This window comes from Oculina patagonica, chromosome 1 (assembly GCF_052425735.1).
Source record: "Oculina patagonica isolate OP01 chromosome 1, crgOcupat, whole genome shotgun sequence".
NCBI lineage: Eukaryota > Metazoa > Cnidaria > Anthozoa > Scleractinia > Oculinidae > Oculina > Oculina patagonica.
The window spans coordinates 33,394,737-33,415,710 of NC_135758.1; the positions used below are offsets into that span (position 1 = coordinate 33,394,737).

Genomic DNA, 20,974 nt, shown 5'->3' on the forward strand with positions numbered 1-20,974 from the left:
TTGGTATGGATTAAATAAAATTTATAGGTGTGATGTGACAGTGCAGACAGTGGATTTGATAAGATAAAAACGAGCGATCACACAGATTGTTTGATCACTACACAGAATTCACTTGCAAACTAAAACCATATACCATATACCATATAAAAAATTCCACGTCAAATAACCAAAAGGAGTAATACTTATTTTAGGTCACGGCATAAGCTAAGAAATCTCGCGCCCATGGCGACGTTTTCGCGAATGCATTCCTGCATCTCAGACAAGTGTTCGGATGCTCCGTTTCTTTTCTGCGGTTGGAAGTTCGATTATCTTCCGTAGATCTCCTTCTCACTGGTCTGACAAAATCAGGCAACGGATAGAAATTGAATATTTGTAATATGCACGTCTAAGGTAATTTGAAAATCGAACGTGTGTTTTAGTCGATTTACCCTCACAGCGACTGCATGTCATGAGTGTGAGAGAAATCTATCATCTCAGGTGAATATAATGTCCAAACTTTACAATAAAAGGAAAAAAAAAGGAAATCCTATCTCGTTTTGACACTTCAAAGCAGTCATTAGAAAGGTAAACGAAGCAGTGCAGAATTCGCCGCGTGTTTTACTTGGACGACCTTTCAATTTGCTCCCATCTTGCTTGAGCACGCACCAAAACACTGACAGATGGATGATTAGCCAGAGGCTAATGAAATTTCCAGCATGAACTTTGAAACTGTGAAGGGAATCAATTGAATGAATGAATCAATCGACAACACGGGCAAATTTCGTGCACGATCTGCTTATTGACATATCGCTTCCGATTGGTCTATAAACATAAGAAGCGATTTTGCTCATAGCTTGCACATGCGTCGAACCGTGAAACGGTCCCTTAAATAAATGTGACGTTACGTTTCTGGTACTTTTTTCCTCATAGGGATTTTTCAAATATATGGCCTCGTTTGGCTTCAGCCTTTGATGTTGACCGCCTATTGAAAAGAACCTTTCTTCATGCCGTCCCTGTTTGGAAACTACACGAGATTGCTTCCACCAGAATGTTTCACGTGTCAGATCTGTGCGCTGCCTTGGTGGAATTCTTTCCTCGTGGAATTTTGAACAAGGAAAAGGTTACTAAAAGGATAACTTAAGCATTATTGTTTTTTTTTGTTTTATGTTCTCCCCAGACCTTTCAGTAACTCACTCCGCTAATAAAGAATATCATGGTTTTAAAATTATCATTATTACCACCACTACTATCACCACTATTACTACTGCTACTGCTACTGCTCCTCGACTGCTACTGCTACTGCTATTGCTACTGCTACTGCTACTCTACTGCTACTGCTACTGCTACTGCTACTGCTTCTACTACTGCTACTGCTACTCGACTGCTACTGCTACTGCTTCTACTACTGCTACTGCTACTGCTACTCGACTGCTACTGCTACTGCTACTGCTTCTACTACTGCTACTGCTACTCGACTGCTACTGCTACTGCTTCTACTACTACTACTGCTACTACTACTGCTACTACTACTGCTACTACTACTGCTACTCGACTGCTACTGCTACTGCTTCTACTACTGCTACTGCTACTGCTACTGCTACTGCTACTCGACTGCTACTGCTACTGCTTCTACTACTACTACTAATACTGCTACGGCTACTGCTACTGCTACTCGACTGCTACTGCTACTCGACTGCTACTGCTACTGCTACTGCTTCTACTACTGCTACTGCTACTACTACTGCTACTACTACTGCTACTCGACTGCTACTGCTACTGCTTGTACTACTGCTACTGCTTCTCTACTGCTACTGCTACTGCTACTACTACTGCTACTGCTACTGCTACTGCTACTCGACTGCTACTGCTACTGCTACTGCTACTGCTACTACTACTCGACTGCTACTGCTACTCGACTGCTACTGCTACTGCTACTGCTACTGCTACTGCTACTACTACTGCTACTACTACTGCTCCTCGACTGCTACTGCTACTGCTACTGCTACTGCTACTGCTACTCGACTGCTACTGCTACTGCTTCTACTACTGCTACTGCTACTGCTACTGCTACTCGACTGCTACTGCTACTGCTTCTACTACTGCTACTGCTACTGCTACTGCTACTCTACTGCTACTACTACTCGACTGCTACTGCTACTGCTTCTACTACTGCTACTGCTACTGCTACTCGACTGCTACTGCTACTGCTACTGCTTCTACTACTGCTACTGCTACTCGACTGCTACTGCTACTGCTTCTACTACTGCTACTGCTACTCTACTGCTACTGCTACTGCTACTACTGCTGCTACTGCTACTGCTACTGCTACTGCTACTCGACTGCTACTGCTACTGCTACTGCTACTACTACGGCTACTACTACTGCTACTCGACTGCTACTGCTACTGCTTCTACTACTGCTACTGCTACTGCTACTACTACTGCTACTCGACTGCTACTGCTACTGCTTGTACTACTGCTACTAATACTGCTACGGCTACTGCTACTGCTACTCGACTGCTACTGCTACTGCTACTCGACTGCTACTGCTACTGCTACTGCTACTACTACTGCTACTACTACTCTTACTCGACTGCTACTGCTACTGCTTCTACTACTGCTACTGCTACTCTACTGCTACTGCTACTGCTACTCGACTGCTACTGCTACTGCTACTGCTACTACTACTGCTACTGCTACTGCTACTGCTTCTACTACTACTACTGCTACTACTACTGCTACTCGACTGCTACTGCTACTGCTACTCGACTGCTACTGCTACTGCTACTGCTACTACTACTGCTACTACTACTCTTACTCGACTGCTACTGCTACTGCTTCTACTACTGCTACTGCTACTCTACTGCTACTGCTACTGCTACTCGACTGCTACTGCTACTACTACTGCTACTACTACTGCTACTCGACTGCTACTGCTACTGCTACTCGACTGCTACTGCTACTGCTACTGCTACTACTACTGCTACTACTACTGCTACTCGACTGCTACTGCTACTGCTACTGCTACTGCTACTACTACTGCTACTGCTACTGCTTCTACTACTGCTACTGCTATTCTACTGCTACTACTACTGCTACTCGACTGCTACTGCTACTGCTTCTACTACTGCTACTGCTACTACTACTGCTACTCGACTGCTACTGCTACTGCTTCTACTACTGCTACTGCTACTGCTACTGCTACTGCTACTCGACTGCTACTGCTACTGCTTCTACTACTACTACTGCTACTCGACTGCTACTGCTACTGCTTTTACTACTGCTACTGCTACTGCTACTGCTTCTACTACTGCTACTGCTACTACTACTGCTACTGCTTCTACTACTGCTACTGCTACTACTACTGCTACTCGACTGCTACTGCTACTGCTACTACTACTGCTACTCGACTGCTACTGCTTCTACTACTGCTACTCTACTGCTACTGCTACTGCTGCGGCTGCTGCTGCTGCTGCTGCTGTTGCTGCTGCTGTTGCTGTTGCTGCTTCTGCTACTGCTACTGCTACTGCTACTACTGTTGCTACAGCTGCTGCTGCTGCTGCACAAGAATATGATTTACTGGTTTTATATCCTGCTGTTTATATCCTGATAGACAGTTTATTTAGCCATTCAGTTAAGCCCTTAACGGATGTTGTGTAGCGCTAAGTTGTGTAGACGTTACAGTTGCAATTGTCTAAAATTTCTTGCTTAGTGATGTAGTCCTACTCTTTTCTTTGTTGTTAGTTCTATGTTAACATTTTCGTTTTTGTTTTGGCGTTTAGAAAAGCAGTATCGAGCAGTGTATTGAAGGCATGATCAACTTGTTAAGCACTGGGAATGAAACAAACAGGTGTGTTTCACAACTTCCTTATAAGCGCATGAAATTTTGAAGAACCTTAACATCTACCACAGCTCATTAACAATTCAATAGCTCATAAACATATGGTTTAATTTTGATGACGTCAGATGAAAACGTACATCCGTCCCAGGAGATAATGTACTATACGAGTAATTTTTACTCTTGACAACATAAGTAAGTTAGTGAGAACATTACTATTTCCTCGCGAAGCGAGGCCGAAGGCCGAGCGTAGCGGGGTGTATAATTTTGTCCCTCAAAGGGCTCAGGCGGGATGAAATCTCGTGTGGAGTTTACGGTCATATATATATATTTGTGAGCTTGGTGTGTGGCGGAAATGACGTCAGACGACCGCGCGCTGGTGGCCTAATGGTGTGAGCATCGAACTTGAAATCAGATCTTCGGGACTGAGGGCGGGGGTTCGAATCCGGCTAGGGTGTTTTCTTTTCTTTTTTTTTTTTCTTTTTTTTGTGGGTTCAAATCCTGAGCCTTTCATCTTATCGTTTTTCTTTTCGGATTAAAATAACACTGATTTCCACATAATACTCCCTCAACGCCTATTCAGGCTATGAACCTTTCATGGCCATCAGGGGCGCGCGGGCGGAGGGTTCGAATCCTCCTGCGATTCGTTCTTCTTTTTTTTAATGCCCTCAAATAAATGTCCAAAATGCGACTATCCAATGATTTGTCGATGATTTTGAAAAGAGCCTGCGCTTCCCAACGCTTTATACCTCTTTACGAACCAGAAAGAGCCGCCATCTTCAAAGCGGAGTAGACACTGGGAACGAGGGCGTCGCGGCCATGCCCGTTACTAGGCAACAATAACAAATCACCGGTTCAAACCGGTTATCACTCCTTATTTTTAACACCCCCCTCCCCAACCCAGAGCTTCGCGAGGCCCTGCGAGTCAGGTATTACTAGTTAAGTGTATTATTCAATTTTCACCATTTTGTTTCAACAACCCGACGCTTTGTCGTTAAAGTAGCTTGACCCAGTATTGTTGTAGAAGCACCTTCCATCTTTGAACCTCCCATGCCTAAACAGCTTGATTTCAGTTACACATTTTCAACTGAGGCTGCAATCGATCTGTACACTACAAAACCCAAGAATTTTTACATTCATTGAAAAATTCTAAGGGCGTCTATCATAAACGCAAACTTGAGAAAACGTGGAAGCGATGTCACAGTTTTCGATAATTTCGTGTTATGGGATTTCCTATTGTCTCGAGCTTAGCACAACATGAACTGTCCGCGCTTGGCTGCCCTCTTTTCCTTAAGATGGTTGATGTAACATATTCCAAACGAAAGTGAGTGCGTCATACAATCATCATTTCATTTCTCGTTTCACTTTATTATGTAGGGCGCATGATTGAAGCCTTCTTTCTGAGTAATAAATAGAGGATAATACATGGTTGCGCGGAGATATGAAATTTATCTTCGAGTGTTCAAATCGATAGCTCACGAGTGAGCGCAGCGAAGAGTGAGATATCGGTTTTGAACACGAGAAGATAAATTTCATATATCCAAGCAACCATGTATTATTCTGTTTATTATATAAACCTTCTAATTACGATGTTTTTGACGATTTTCCGAAGATTTCGAAGATTTCCGAAGATTTTTAAAATGTTGTCCGAAGGTCGTTCGAATGATTCCGAACATTTTCCGAACTTTTCAGAAAATTTCCGAAGTTTTCAGTAGATTACCGAGGAAGATCCGAAGATGTTTCGACTTAATATTGATAAAATTTGGTTCATTGACCATTGAAACACGGCAAACTCTGCGAGCTGATTGGCCAAAAATGATATCACACATGTGTGGATACCATTTTTATCCACACGTGTGTGATACCATTTTTCTCGATTTGCTACCACTCACTATACCACTGCAGTTTATATAATAATGAGCAATAATTTACACAAAGTGAGCAATCATGAAAATTGATTTTGGATGACGTCATAAGTAAAATGCGCGCGGAAATCTTTTTAATTTATGCAGCATAATTTCTATCTTGTCGTCACGACACATGCTTAACTATTTTTTTATTTATTTTTTTTTACATATTGATTGCTTACATTACCTCTACTCACGGTACAGTTACATACATTACTTACAGAAAAAAGAAAGACTACTTACTAATCGATTACTTGCACTACTTACGGGACAGTTACTTACATTACTAAAATGAAATTATAATTTATTGAGGCTGAGCAGGAGAAGAAACTACCACTACTTACATTAAGTCTATAGGATCGAAAAACAAAAAAAATAGAAATGAAAAGGGGAAAACGATACTACTTTACAAAATAAAAGAGGAGTTTAATAGTTAAAGATTAGGTGTCAATGTGTCAAATTTTCCACTTTGTATTTAAGATTGAGTTTGTTGCTAAAATCAGTCAGACAAAGTAAACTGTTATTTAGCTTACTTGCATATATAGTATTTCATGAAGAGGAGGGTGTAATTGACTTTTCTCTCCAGCACCGGGTTGTTTGGATATTTAGAGGATGAAAAAAGCATTTCCTTCGTATCCGGTTGGAAACTAGAGCCATTTTGAACATTAAACCAATGAATGACATTACGAGAGAAGGTTCGAGTAAATGTGCAATTAATGAAAATATGATCTATAGAATCTGGTTCACTGCAATATGTACAATCACTGTCAGCGTGGATTCCATATCTGAAGAGTTCTTTCTTCGTGACGACAATCCTATGGATGAATTTGAACTGAAATTCTTTGAATTTTTTTTCCTTGCATAGCTTTGGGTTTGCGCTTAAAATTTATTTCCAGTCTTCTGTATCCATTGATAGATCGATGCTCCATCTTTTAGGGCCAGTAGGGGGTGATTGATGTTTCTTTGCAAGAAGTAGGTGGTAATAGTCTCTTGCTTTAAACTTTTCCAGATTAATTTGGGTGTTTTGATTTAGCAGAAACGATGTAGAATTTTCGCTGTAGTTAAGCATCGGGTTTTGTCCTAAAGTTCGCGCTTTATCTTTCAAAGAGCCAGAAATTGCGCTCAAGATTTGATAAAACTGGAGAAAATTCGTTTTGCAATGATATTTTATCTGAAAATCGTGGAAGGTTAGGTATTGACCTTCCTCATTCAAGAGCTCTTGGATCGTATGGATGCCTTTATTAAACCATTCCCTAATAAATATAGGCTTTCCATCCACTAAAATATCCTTATTGTTGAAAAGGATAATGTCGTTTCCTTGATAATAGTTGTACAAAGTTTTAATTTCGTCAAAGGCAATAAGTATGTCTCTGGAAAATTCTGGAAAATGCCCAAGGTATTTGGTATCGTAGTTACATCGGAGTAGGAAGTTGAGGTTACCATGTTTTTTAAAGAAGTGGTCCGGAACTATTTTCCAGTTGCCTTTGTTTCCAAAAAGAAGTCTTTGAATCCATGCTAATCGTAATGATCTTATTGCAAGTTCTATATCAACCATTCGTAACCCCCTATTGCTATAGTCCTGATAAAGACTTGTCCGCTTTATTTTGTCCTTTTTATTTTTCCAAAGGAAACGAAACATTTTATCTTTCACCGTTGAAACTATCTCCTTGAGAACGTTTGTGTTCGAAATTGAATATATTAGGTTAGATAGCCCCAAAGATTTAATTATTAGCACTTTTCCATATAGCGTTAACCCTCTCGAATTCCACATATCTAGATTCGTTTGTAATTTTTGCACTTTCAGGTTGAAGTTCATCTGGTTGTTACCTTTCTCATCATAGGAAGCAAAAGTTCCTAGGAATTTTGTTGGACTATTTACCCATTTCATCCCTAACGGTTTGGTTTTATTTTATGACCATTTTCCTAGCCAGATGGCTTTTGTTTTCTCTACGTTGAGCATTATTTTGAGCACTTATTTTATTTGATAAAACTTCTGCAGTTCAGTAAGATAAACAAAAAAGGTGAGAGGGGACATCCTTGCCTTACTCCTCTAGAAGGCTTAAACCAAAACGAAGCCGTTGTTCAAGGCTGCACTTTCAATATCTGTGTTGAAGATTTTGATCCATTTTCTTACGCTATCCCTAAAGTTGAATTTTTGGAGAGTGCTCTGAATACATGACCATTCCAGTGAGTCGAAGGCTTTTTTGAAATCAACTGATATGAGTATACCTGGGATGTTATTTACTCTTGTTTGTTCCATTATATCGAATATTAGCCTTACATTTTCCCTGATATACCTTCCTTTTACGAAGCCGGTTTGGTCCGGATGCACAAGTTTTGGCAACATTGGCTCGATTCTCATTGCTATGCCGGCTTTTGATGCAATTTTGTAGTCTACGTTGAGTAGAGTAATTAATGGGTCGCCAATTTTGTAGGAACAGTAATTCTGCATCTTCTTTAGGTAGAAGAGTAATTATACCCCGACGCTGGGATATTGATAACCTCCCAAACTCGTATGCTCTGTTTAGGCTAGCTAAAACATCTAATCCTATCAAATCAAAAAAGTGTTTATAGAATTCTACAGTTAAGCCGTCTACTCCTGGTGATTTACCGTTTTGAAACACTTCCAATGATTTTTTGCATTCTTCATATGTCAAGGGGCCGTCTAGTTCATCCCTTTCCTTGTCCTCAAGTTTAGGGATCTCCAAGTTTTCTGTAAATGTTTCGAAGTTATCCTGTGTCTCAGTTGTTTTGGAATTATACAGGTCATTATAATACATTTTAATCATCGACAAGATTTGCTTTTCATCTGTGGTTGTTACCTCGTTTTCTAATTTAATTTCATTTATGGTTTTCCGATTTTAATTTTCTCTAAATTAAAGAAGTATTTTGTAGCTTTCTCTCCTTCTTCGACCCATCGACATTTAGACCTGAAAATTACAGCTTTGCCTTTATTCTCATAGTGTTGTTGGAGTTCCTTTTTGAGTTCATCATATTGTTTAAGGATAGAATCGATATTTTCAAGATTTTGCTATTGCAGATTTTTTTATCTAGATCATCTAGTTGTTCTTTGATCACTGTCTCGCCTTTCTTAATTGTTTGTGCCTTTCCTTTAGCAAAGGAAATGGTCGCGGTTCTTATTTCCATTTTCATCAGTTCCCAAAATAGCTGTTGAATATCAACAAGATCAAGACTATCCATTGTAATTTTGACTAAATTCCTATACGCTGTGGGCCTCCAGGGGACACCACCTTTTTTGTCTTTCTTTTCCAAGGTACAATTCCAATCACTCCCTACTATTAGGGTTGCAATTTCGGCTTTGTCAATTAAGAGGCAATTCAGTTCCTGAATAAAGCCTAGTTGTTGTGTGTGGTCGTTTGGCGCGTATGTATTGCAAAATGATAATTTCAAGCCATTGTATGTCATGTTAATTAGGATTATTCTGTCAGACACTTTTAAGCCCTTTAGCTTGGTTCTCGCTTTATAAAGTCGGGACTTCACTTTGTGGCTTAAGAATCGTACAATTATGGGTCTGCTGTTTTTTCTTCGCAGCTTGTGAGATATTTCAATATTTTCTGGGTTGATGGTGATGTTGACAGCTTCTCCTATGCGGATCACGACTTCTTCGGTGGATGTGTAAGCACTTTCTGGGACTCCGACAATTTCCAGGGAATTTTTGCGCGAGTATTGTTCCAACTTGTCATAGATTTCGTCAAGCCTGTCCGTCTCTTCTATCTGTTTATAAAGCTTGTGTCTTGTTTGTTCAAGCTGCCGTTTGCTTTCCCGGCCTTTGTTAGCTGTGTTTTAAGTTTCTCTGTTTCCCTCTTGTTGGCGTTGAGGGCGGCTTTTAGCTCCTTTATTTTCTCCTTGAATTGTTGATTTTCCTTGAGTATCGCTGTAACTGTAGTTTTTATGTCAACAAGCATCTCCTTGATGTCGGTAAGGCTTGGCACAGGTGTTGGCTCCGCCATATTGGAACGTTTCGCAACGTTGGTTTCTTCTTCCAATGAACCTCTTGCACCCCTTTTATTCTTGCGACTATTCGATTCCGTTGAAGTTATCGATATACTGCATCGCTCTAAGATTACTTGACGGTCGAAAATGCCAAGGAAATTAGGAAAATGAAGGGAGCCTACTGCAGGAAAGATTTAACCCAGATCGTCTTGCCCGAGCATGTCATTCCTGCACCCATGCAAGTAAACGGGTGCACCAGGTGAAACTGCTGACACCTTTCTAAAGAATAGATACAGCTTTAAAGGGAGCGAAACCGGAAGTACTATGTTTACTGCTCATGTGCCTTTGCATGCTATCTTTCCTAGAAAAATCCTTTACAAAAATAGGACAGGACCAACTCATGTCAATTAAATGAAAGATTAACACGAACTGACAAAATGTGTTATGTGTTATGTTTCACAATTTGTTTAACTCCGCCACCACCGCCACCACAATTATTTAACAATTATTCTATGAATAATTGGATACGAGGTGGTAAATAGTTAACGAGGCGCGAAGCGCCGAATTGGCTATAACAACTCGTATCCAACAAGGGCGAAAAGAATAATTGTTTTATTAAATTCTTCTTTAAGTTTAAATCGACTGGACATTTCAGTTTGATGTAAACGAAGTGATAGTAGGCCGCGGAGGCGGGAAAATTTGTGGCGTGGTGTTCACTTCTTGACGAAACACACGAGGAAAGCGAGCGAGAGAGTTTTCTTCCTATGATTTTCATCCAATAATCTCCTCTAAAGTCGTCTATATATCCTGGACATTGTGACAACAGTCAAGATTTACGGGATGATCCGAAGCAAAAGCTTTTCTGGAAACTACACGTCTTGTGCAAGTAGAACGAAGCAAGTGTTTACATTGTACTTGTAATTTACGGCTCCACGGCTGTCATCAAGACTGCTATATTATTTGAAGCGAAATTGTCATCAAAGTGGAAAAGGGTTTATTGAAGTACAAAAGGACAAGACCAAGATTAAAAGGTAACAAACTTTACCGAAGTGCTGAGCCTTATTTTATGACGTACGTACAATGAATGAAACTGTATCAGATTGCCGTTCTTTCGTAAATTATTTGCAGCTTTTCTACTTTATTCACTCGCTCTTGTTGTGCGTTTACAAGTATTATTAATTAAACTTTTCACATCAATCCTTTTGTTTTTCGTAGTTAATTTTACTATGGCATTTCTGTGTTTTTTGTAGGCACCGCTGATTATTTCTTGTTCATAAAGCTCGCCAAATTTGTTGTTTGCAACCATTTTTCTGATGGAACTGTCGCTCCCCGCAGAAAAAATTTACGCTGAGCGGCACTTGCCGCACTCATTTCCCATATAAGGTCAAACATAGGAATACGAGCTGATAACCGGGATTCAGTGAACCAATCAGAAAGCTAGAAATCCAATATTCGAGGTTGAAAATTTAATAATTTGTTTTATTCCGCCGCCACCTCAATTCTATTGTTTTGACTTCACCTCCACCGCCACCACCACAATTCTATTGTCTAAATTCGCCACCACCACCACTCCCACAATTCTATTGTTTAACTCCAAGCAAAGCTGCATCCTAGAAATTGATCATTGAGTTATTTTTCAAAAATAACCTCTTAGCCGGCGTGATGGACCGTGTAGTCAGTCAGTCAGCGAATGGAGTATGTTTGTTTGTTACACCAATCAGGTTTCAGGTCCTATCAGAACCAACCAAATTGTAGTTTATAAAGGGAAGGCAATCTGACACAGTTGTAGTGAGCGATTTTGTTCGAAGATTTTAGATTTCTAGGAGGCGGAATTGGTGAGTTGCGAATTAATCCTGGATTAAAAACGTCCTTTTCGTAACGCTCGCCTGCTTACAACGCACACGCCGTCAGTAAAAGGTCCAACACAAACTTGTTATTCGTCTTATTTGAGCGTTCGTTTTGAAGAGGCTAGCTTTCTTGACCGTAGTAAAAATTACATAAAGCATTTGCACAGAGCAGATTTAAAGAATAATGTTGTCATTATGATGTTAATACTGTGGGTATATTTAGGGCCTGTTTACAAGCAGGTAGCAAGAGGGTTAGAAGATAGCCCGGGTTTACAAGCAAAATTCGCAGGTAGGGTAACCCTACCTACCCGGGTCAACTTACACCGGTTACGCTTCAGTTAACCTTGTAAAATTTTGTCGTTAGAAGCTGTTATTCGAAAATAATTGCGTTGCAGTGCAAAAATACGACAAATTGTGAATGAACACGATGTTTCTTGGTCACAATTCGCTGTTTTTGTCGGTATTTTTAAACATATTTAGCTTCTTGGAGCCAAAATAAAGTTGTCCCGGGTAGGCGAGTTATCCCTAGCAGAGCGTTTACAAGGCGCTAGGGTTACCCTAGCACCTAGGGTAACCCTAGCTGAGTGCTAGGGTTACCCTAGCACTCAGCCGTCGGGGTTCGAAAGCGGTGATTTTGAGCGATTTCAAAGCCCTCTTGCTAAAATTTAAGGCGGCGCTTCACCAAACGACAACTATTTTTGAAGTCCTGAACACATGGGCTTTCATGTAAGGTAAAATTTTTTTAGACCCTTGTTTCCCTTTAATTTCTCTCTTTAGCGTCTTGCTCAATTCACCAATTCAGAAGTGACATTTGTTTTTTGATACCTTTAAAACATCTCGTTCAAACATTTAATGAACCGGTATAGGTATTAACTTTGCTGTTCAAAGCAACTATGACCGACAGCAAACAAATACTCCAGATGTACTATATTGCGCTTTAAAAACTGTCACAAAGAATGTGGCACCAACTGAAAACCGAAATTAATTTTATAAGTCTCTCAAGCGTCTTCCTCAATTCACTGATTTAGAATTAACTCTCGGGCAAGTAGTGTTTTTGTTTATACCTTAAATGCATCTCGTCGATACATTTAATCAACCGACATGGGTGTTTACTTTGAATGGCTTTGCTGTTTAAATTAACTACGATCGATAGCAGCAACAAAATAAGAGCGTGTTGTTTCGTGACAATTAATTTGATGACTATATTAGTTTTTAGAGCGCCCAACTGGTATCTGGGAGGCCATGGGTTCGATTCCCGTCGGGGGCTCAGATTTTTTCTTTTTCCCACGCTCGTTTCATGTTGAACAATTCTTCTTCATTAAACAGTTCTGACAGGAAACAAATACTCCAGGTGTACTGCGCTTTAAAGAACGTTCCCGAAGCGATGGTTTTGGACTTGATTTATTTTTTACTTCGTTTATTACTTTTCGTGTAATGACTATTGAGCGTGTTAAATGGAGACACGCCTTTTTCGAAAAAACAAAACAAAACAAAAGTATTGTATTACGTTCGTTTTCAAGAAAAGCAAAAGTATCATGTCACAAAAGTGAGGAAAAACAATAGTATATGTTACAGTGTTTGGCAAAAAGCCAAAAGTGTACTGTAAGAAACAAAAGTATCACGTTAGAGTTGTTAAAAAGCTAGCAACGAAATAAGCGCATTAAACAGAATAAGAACGTGCCATTTCGTGACATTTTGATAATTAAATTAGTTCTTGAACAATTCTTCAACAATGACACGCGCATGGGACAAAGAAAAATTCTGAGTCCCTGACGGGAATCGAACCCATGACCTCCCAGATACCGGTTGGGCGCCCCAACCAACTGAGCCACGAGAGACTCGCGGTGAGCCGGGCCACTTACCAGGCCGACACGTGACACGCGTCCAGCATACTGCTAGGATCAGCAATGTCGAAATCATCAAGTGTGTTGTAGATAATAAAGATGGTAAACCTTAAGCTCGGTGATAAATAATGAAGATGAATCTTTTTCAACAATGACACGAGCATGGGACAAAGAAAAATTCTGAGTTCCCGACGGGAATCGAACCCATGGCCTCCCAGATACCGGTTGTTTTTCAATTAAGGACGTTCGCGCAAAAAATTCTAGTCAATAGATTTTTTTTAAATTTCTACAGCAGTCAGATAATAAGTTACTTGTGTCAGAAATGCAAAAAAATGTGGCGGTCATCGACTTCGTTTTTGAGATAAAGCGTGTTGAAAACTACCCTGATTCTGAAAAATTGGCGCACGCAATTCAAAATGGTTTACATGATTCATAGTTAAAAATATTGAAGATGAGAAAAGTGAGGCAAATGATCTTAGTCATATTTTGTAGAAGTGGGTCTGTTGCGTAAAAAAGGCTATTGATGCCAACCTTTTGTAAGACTTAACCCTGAAAGCGGTATTCGAAACCGTCGTACAGCAAAACGAAAAGCTCAAAAAGAGGCATTCGAACGTCCGTGGGACCAAAAAAATCGAACTTTTAATCGATAGATTTTTTTCATTTTTTCGCAAAACGTAGATAATCGTTAACAAAAGTGGGGGTCACCAAGCATCTAAGAGAGTTAATTGCAAGCGACGACTACCAGCCCTATATGTGCTTAGAAAATTTCTTCAGCGTGCGCGCTCGATGCATGGCGTGCATGAATTACGTGCGCATAAACGCGCACGTCCTTAAATGATGAAAATTTACGTATTGAATAAAACAGTTCTAACGTATCAAAGTGCACGTAAAATTATTTTGTTTGCAAGCAAATTTTTTGCAAAAAAGTGACACCGTGGGCTGCCATACACAAATAGCTCAACCCATGACATAAACCATCCCAACAGGATAATCACCCAGTCTCACCCCAAGCCACCCCATAAATTAAAAAAATAACTCCTGCACGCTTAGCGTGCCTATGTTTTTTAGAATGCAGCTTTGCTTTAATTACATATCATTTTTATGATGCTTTTGTGGCGTTTATTGAGTAAATCGTTTATTTTCATGGTCCTTCGTGTTGGAGAGTGGCTTTGGAGAAACAGTATTGACGATTGGTCGAGCAAAAGGAGAGTTGGAATCGTTTATTACTGCGAAGAAGTTGGTTTTCGCATATCGGCGATTTGGTGCCAAACCACATGTGTATTGCATCAGCTCCTTGATCGACTGGAACTTTTGTGAATGTGCAAAAATTAACTGTGTTATTGCGATTATATGTGGTCAGTGAAATTTATGGTGTTTTAAAATGTCGAAAGATTTAGAAGCTATAAGGCAAAATAGGGAATTCCTGAGAAAATCTGTCATAGACACGTTGAAGTTAACTTACAAAGCCCTGTCACAACAAGATAATAATGCACGAGTTCAAGTGTTGAAAGATAACGTCGCAAGTAAGTAGGGTAACTTGCAGGAAGTGCATGCCACGATGTGCAACTGTTAGAGGATGAAGAGATCGAGGCGGAATGTGAGAGCCATAATGACTACGAAGCGCGTGTAGTTGAAAGCATGGGTAAAATGATAAGTTATTTGGCAAGTAAACATGTTCCCGAAGTGAAATTGTTTGGAAGCAATCCATCCGTATCCCAGTCGTCTTCTCAAGTACAAGTTAAGCTACCCAAGATCAATCTACCAACCTTTGTCGGAAATGTTTTGAGCTGCTAACCCTATTATCAGTCGATAAAAGTTTCGGTAGTTGACAATCCGTTGTTGCCAGATGTCCAAAAATTAGAGTATTTGATGAGATCGCTTAAGCAGTGAAAGGTTTTGCAGTGGTACAAGCGAATTAAAAGCCAGTTTTGGAAATACTTGATGTGCATGTAAGATCCTTGATACATTTGCCACGTTTGAGCTCTGATGATGCAACCTCCATGCGTAAATTCTTCAGTGAAGTGATAGGTCATGTTCGCTCTGTTGAGTCCTTGGGTGAAAAGCTGTTTTCTGAAACTTTGGCTCCATTTCTCGTGCCTCTAATAGTTGACAAGCTGCTTAAAGAAATTGTGAAAAGATGGAAAATAGAGCTTAATGAGGAAAAAGCGAAACAGGGCTGTGTGGAAGTGAAAACACTGTTCACTTTCTTGAAACAATTGATAAGAGCTAAAGAGTCTTCACAGCCTCCTTCTCTTGATTTCAAAGCTCCGGCAAAGGAAAATCCTGGAAATCGTGAAAACCGTTTCAAGTTTTACCGGTCACAAAAATCATCCACCTTTGCATTATGTGCGGCAACGCAAAAGATCAAGTGTGTTATTTGCTACAAAAACCACGATTTGAAGTCAGGTGCCACTTTTTTTTCATTACCTGTGAAAGAAAGATTTAGAAAAACAACGTCTACAGGCCTGTGTTTCCGATGCCTTGAATCTGGTCATTGAGCTGAAGTGTGCCAGAAACCTCTATGCAAGCATTGCCAAAGTAGACATCACAGTCTCCTGCATCAGGATTCAGCTTCTCCTTCCTTGGAAGAAGTCAAAGTGGAATTAGCCCCTGAATTACCATCCCGTCCTGTTGTGTCGTCGTCCTCAGTTGTGACGAAGTTTGTTGCAGTGAGCTCAGGTGGAAAGGTGATTCTGCAGACCGTACCAACTACTTTGTGTGGATCAAAGGGATGTTCAAAAGTTGTGAGATGTTTCTTTGATCCTGGTTCTCAAACTTCAATTGTTCGGAATAGTGTAATTGATGAGCTTGATCTGAATGGAAAGAGTGTCAAAACTGCTGTTTCTGGATTTGGTGTAGAGGCCACCAAGAGCACTTTTACTGTGGCACCTATTGACAAATCTGGACAGCCTCAATGTATTGAGGCACTTACTACACCAGTAATAAGCCTGCCAGCTGTAGCTGTGCATATTCATCCAACAAGATGGTCTCACCTTCGAAACAAAGCATTTCCTGAAGAATTCCCTAGAGAGGAACAGAAGATTGATGTGCTTATTGGCTTTGATTTCTATTTTTCTTTATGACAAGAGACATTGTAAGAGCGGGGTGCAGTGAGCCAGTTGCAGTTCGCACAACTTTGGATTGGTTCTTGTGTGGGCCAACAGGTGGTCATGACCAAGAGTGAATGAATGTTCAAATTAGTGTTGAGGAATAATTGAATTAAATACTTGAAAAGTTCTGGGTTTGGAGTTAGACCTGCTGAAAGTTCAATTTCTACTACTCATGCTGAAGATGTGGTCTTGAAGAAGTTTAAAGAGACACTAACGTACAATGATAGTCGCTATGAAGTATCCTACCGTGGAAGGAAGATGGCGTTTCATTGAAAGATAATTACCGGCAAGCGGAAAGTAGGTTGTACAATCTAGAAAAGAAACTGCTCCATGAGCCAATGAAAGCTGCGTTATACAGAGAAGCGATTAAAAACAATGTTGAGAACGGTGTTACTGAATAAGTTCTTGTGATGAAATTACACCGACGGATGGGCGTCCTGTGTTCTATCTCCCTCGTCATCATCAGGGAAGGCAAGCAGACAACCAAGACAAGAGTTGCCTTTGATGCATCAGCGGTGTCTCGGTGTCAATGGTGTCTCTCTGAACAGCTGCTTAGAGCCAGGCCCAGCATTACAGCCAGATTTGGTCGGAATTCTGCTGCGTTTTGGAAAGAATTATATTCTTCTGCGTTTTCGAAATGATTATATTGGTATCATAGGTGACATAGAGAAGATGTTCTTGCAGTTTCGGTTAAAAGAAGAAAACAGAGACTCGCACCGGTATCTGAGGAGAGATTTGGAACCCCAGGCCACGCCTAAGATTTACCGAATGACAAGGGTCACATTTGGAGTTGGTTCCAGTACGCTTCTTGCCATTGGCACTATTTAGGAACATGTGAAAAGGTGTAAAGAAACATTCCTTGTTGCATCGAGTGAAATCGTGAGGAACACTTATGTTGATGACTTTGCTTCAGGGAGAGACAATGTGCAGGAAACACTGAAGTTACAGCAAAGTGCTACTGAGCTTATGCAAAAAGCTGCCTTTAATTTGACAAAATGGAGGCCATACCAGAGAGGGACAGAGTATCAGCCTGTAAAGTGGTCTAGCAGGAGCATATCCAATCACGAAAGCATTAAGATTAAAGTGGAATACACTCACTGACAACCTTGTCTTTGCAATTGATGTGGACATTGTTAAGTCGAGATCAAAGACAGTCCTTTAAATTTTTAGATGTTGCACTGATTTGCCATTAAGTCAGAACCCTAAAGTGGAACTACACGCAGGTTATCTGAGAGTTGTTGGTGAAGATGGAAAGGTATATACCAGTAATGTCCAAGACCCGGGTGGCTCGTGTATGGAAGATTACCCTTTCGCGCATAGAGTTGATGGCTGCTGTAATTACTGCTAAACTTTGTACCTATGTCAAAAGGGCAATCGATTGTCCCATTAGCCACATTTTTTGTTTGACAGACAATTCTTCAACGTTATACTGGATCAGAGGAGCAGCCTCACAGTGGAAACCATTTGTTGCTAATCGAGTTATTGAAATTCAGTCGTTGTTGGATCCCAGTGTTTGGAGGTATTGTCGAGGACCGCAGAACCCAGCTGATCTACCTTCCCGAGGTTTACCTGCAAGTAAGAGAGAGAGTGATGGAAAGGACCCTCTTGGTTGCAAGAGTCCGAAAAAGATTGGCCCGAGGATTCAAGGTCAAAACCTTTCAGTGAAATTGTTGACCCAGAGAGGAAGAGTAAAGATAGTGTCAGTTGTGTTGTGCAACCCAAAGAGCCATTTTTTGGCTTCACAAGGTTCAGCAAGTAAAGTCGCTTGTTAAAAACTGTTGCTGGATCGGAAGATTCGTTAGCAACTCAAAAGTGAAAGAAGAGGAAAGAATTTGAAGCCCTTTAACTGGTTTAAAGATACAAATTGCAGAAAGATGGTTGATATCTCTTGTACACGAAGAAAGTTTTCCTGAAGAAATTGCGTCACGTAAACAGCATGGTCCAGTGAAGAAAAGCAACCTGGCCAATTTAAAACCGTTTATGTGTCCGACTAGTCGTTTTCTTCGTGTTGAAGGAAAAATTCACAAGTCACTGTTACCAACCATCCTGTTGTTAGGTTGTTGATTGATGATTTTCACCGCCATGCTGGAGTTGAACACACTTTATCAGGTGATCAAAGGACGAGTGACCGTCCTTCAGACACTAAGTAACTGTCTAATTTGTCACTTATGTCTAGGATATAACGTACTTACAAAATTTAGTGTTTGACGAAATTCTGCAAAAGCAACGATTTTTCGGTCCAGAAGCAAAAGTTGCTTTTTTTCGTTACCTTGACGTTTTCTTGTTGTTTAGTAAACGAAACGGTTTTTTGTTAGCTAGAAGCAAAATTTGCGGTTTCTCGTTAACTTGACAGTTTTTTGTCATGTTTACGATTTTCCGCAGTTTATTGTCTTGCAAATTTCCGCGTCTTGAAGTGCATTGAAATGCTAATTTGAACACATCACCTAAGCCTGCTAGCGGATTTGACAAAATTTACAAAATTTGCGATTTTTTTCTACCTTGACGGTTTTTCGTCATGTTAACGATTTTCCGCAGTTTATTGTCTTGCAAATTTCGGCGTCTTGTGGTTTATTTTATGCTTATTCGAACCCATGTATGTTGCTGTTTTTCCGAAGTGGGACACATTTGAAGCGTGAGCCGAAACAATCGTGTTGCACATGAATATATCTCGTTCTTAAATCCATGAGCAGAGACAAGTGCCTTTTAAGAATCTCCAAACACAAGACAATCGCAGCCTAAATTTTTAGGCCTATAACGGATGTTTGCGTGTCTTTGATGTTCTGTAATCGATAAGCCGAAACTGAGCGTGTTATACATGATTATACCTCAAGCGCCTTCTTAAAATCTCCAAACACCCTGAAGGGCTAAACGCGGACTAAATAACGTCACAAATGTCTTTAATGTTTTTTAATCGATAAGCAGAAACGAGCGCCTTCTATAAAAAAATATCCAAACCTCAAGCGCCTTCATAAAATCTCCAAACATGCACAAGGGCTAAACGCGGCCTTAATAACGTCACAAATGTCTTTAATGTTGTTTAATCGATAAGTAAAAACAAGCGTTTTCAATAAAAAAATCTCATAACACAAGCGCTAACCGCAGCCTAAATAACACATGTAATAACTACTCAAAAATGTCTTCGTCATTGCGTTCAATCCTGGACATTACTCTAATTTGTCGCATTACCAAACAAAGACCTTTGGTCAGCAGATGGCCCCATTTCCCGAAGACAGAATTAAGCCTGTACCACCGTTCACTAACGTGGGTCTAGACTTTGCTGGTCCTTTGTATTTGAAAGACAGTAGTGAAAAAGTCCATACCTGTTTATTTACATGTGCAGTTACCCGTGCAGTACACTTAGAGTTGGTATGTGATATGACAATTGAGCGATTTCTCCTTGCTCTGAGACGCAAGATTGCAAGAAGAGGAATAAACAGCATTAGTATATACACACTCAGTGATCTTGGTGTTTCAAGCAATCTGATTGGTTCGCTATCTCGGGCTAATGAGCATTATTCACTCCCTACGGAGTGAATAATGCTTGATCCAAACTGAAACAAAATGGCCGGCGTAAACTCGCGTTTCGCCGGCGTTTCTGAATCGCAAATACTAAGAATACAGGAAGATGCTGAACCAGAAAAGACAAAAAAAGGCTAAGGAATTTGGCCTGATTGTTTTCAAAGTAAGAGAAGACTACATATTTCGCAATTTGCAGCACAATGTCCACACAACTCGAGTACTAAAACGATAAACAATTGCTTACCATCAGCCACTCTTCGCCCGGCATCGGCAGAAATGAATACCGCAGATTTATCGGCAGCAACATCCAGTGTTATTCAACCAAGATCCTCCCACAAATATTCAGGAAAAAGTCTTTGTGCAAGAAAACATCCAGTTTTCACCACAGTTCTGCAGACATTCAGTAAGCTTATAATCCAAACTTTCAGGTGGATCCTTTGCCAACTGCTCTTTCAATTTTCAATTCAAGCGAACTTCAAAAGCTTTGATTCAACGGTCAAAATGTTTTGCAAGCAGGTTTTTGATCAGATTGCAGGTTTGAGTGGTGTTAAAGGACCATTTTGCTAGATTGTGACTAGGATTTTATCGAAGATTAACTAGATTTGCCATGTTTGAAGATTCTGTAAACTGTTTCGCGCATGTCGGTTAGTGCCGCTTATATGTACTTTTTCCACGCATGAATTGAGAGGTCAATTAAATCGACTTTAAAGGGTTTCCTTCTGAAAACTTTGAGATCGCTTGTTGTTGAGATCACTTCGTGTGTATATACTAAAACAATTATTCTTTGAAATCTCGGTGAATAGCGGCAGAATATTCACCTCGATTTCAAAGAATAATTGTTAATTATTTGGTCCAATAATGCAAAAACCTAAAAGGCTGCTGAACTTAATTAAACGTCATGAGACCTTGTTGAACATTTTAGCTGAACGTTATTGAACTTTGTTGACAAGTTACATGTAGTGATACACTCCCTGCAT

General features: G+C 40.2%; 1 protein-coding gene across 1 annotated transcript in view; it reads left to right on the forward strand.

Moving 5' to 3' along the window:
* Positions 1 to 20,974, forward strand: part of LOC144665394 (E3 ubiquitin-protein ligase rnf213-alpha-like) — a 160,039-nt gene that overhangs the window by 30,045 nt on the left and 109,020 nt on the right. The window contains exons 9-10 of the mRNA XM_078526651.1: positions 910 to 1,099; positions 3,761 to 3,828. Of these exons, the coding sequence (XP_078382777.1) occupies positions 910 to 1,099; positions 3,761 to 3,828 (258 nt within the window). The remainder of the gene's footprint in view (positions 1 to 909; positions 1,100 to 3,760; positions 3,829 to 20,974) is intronic.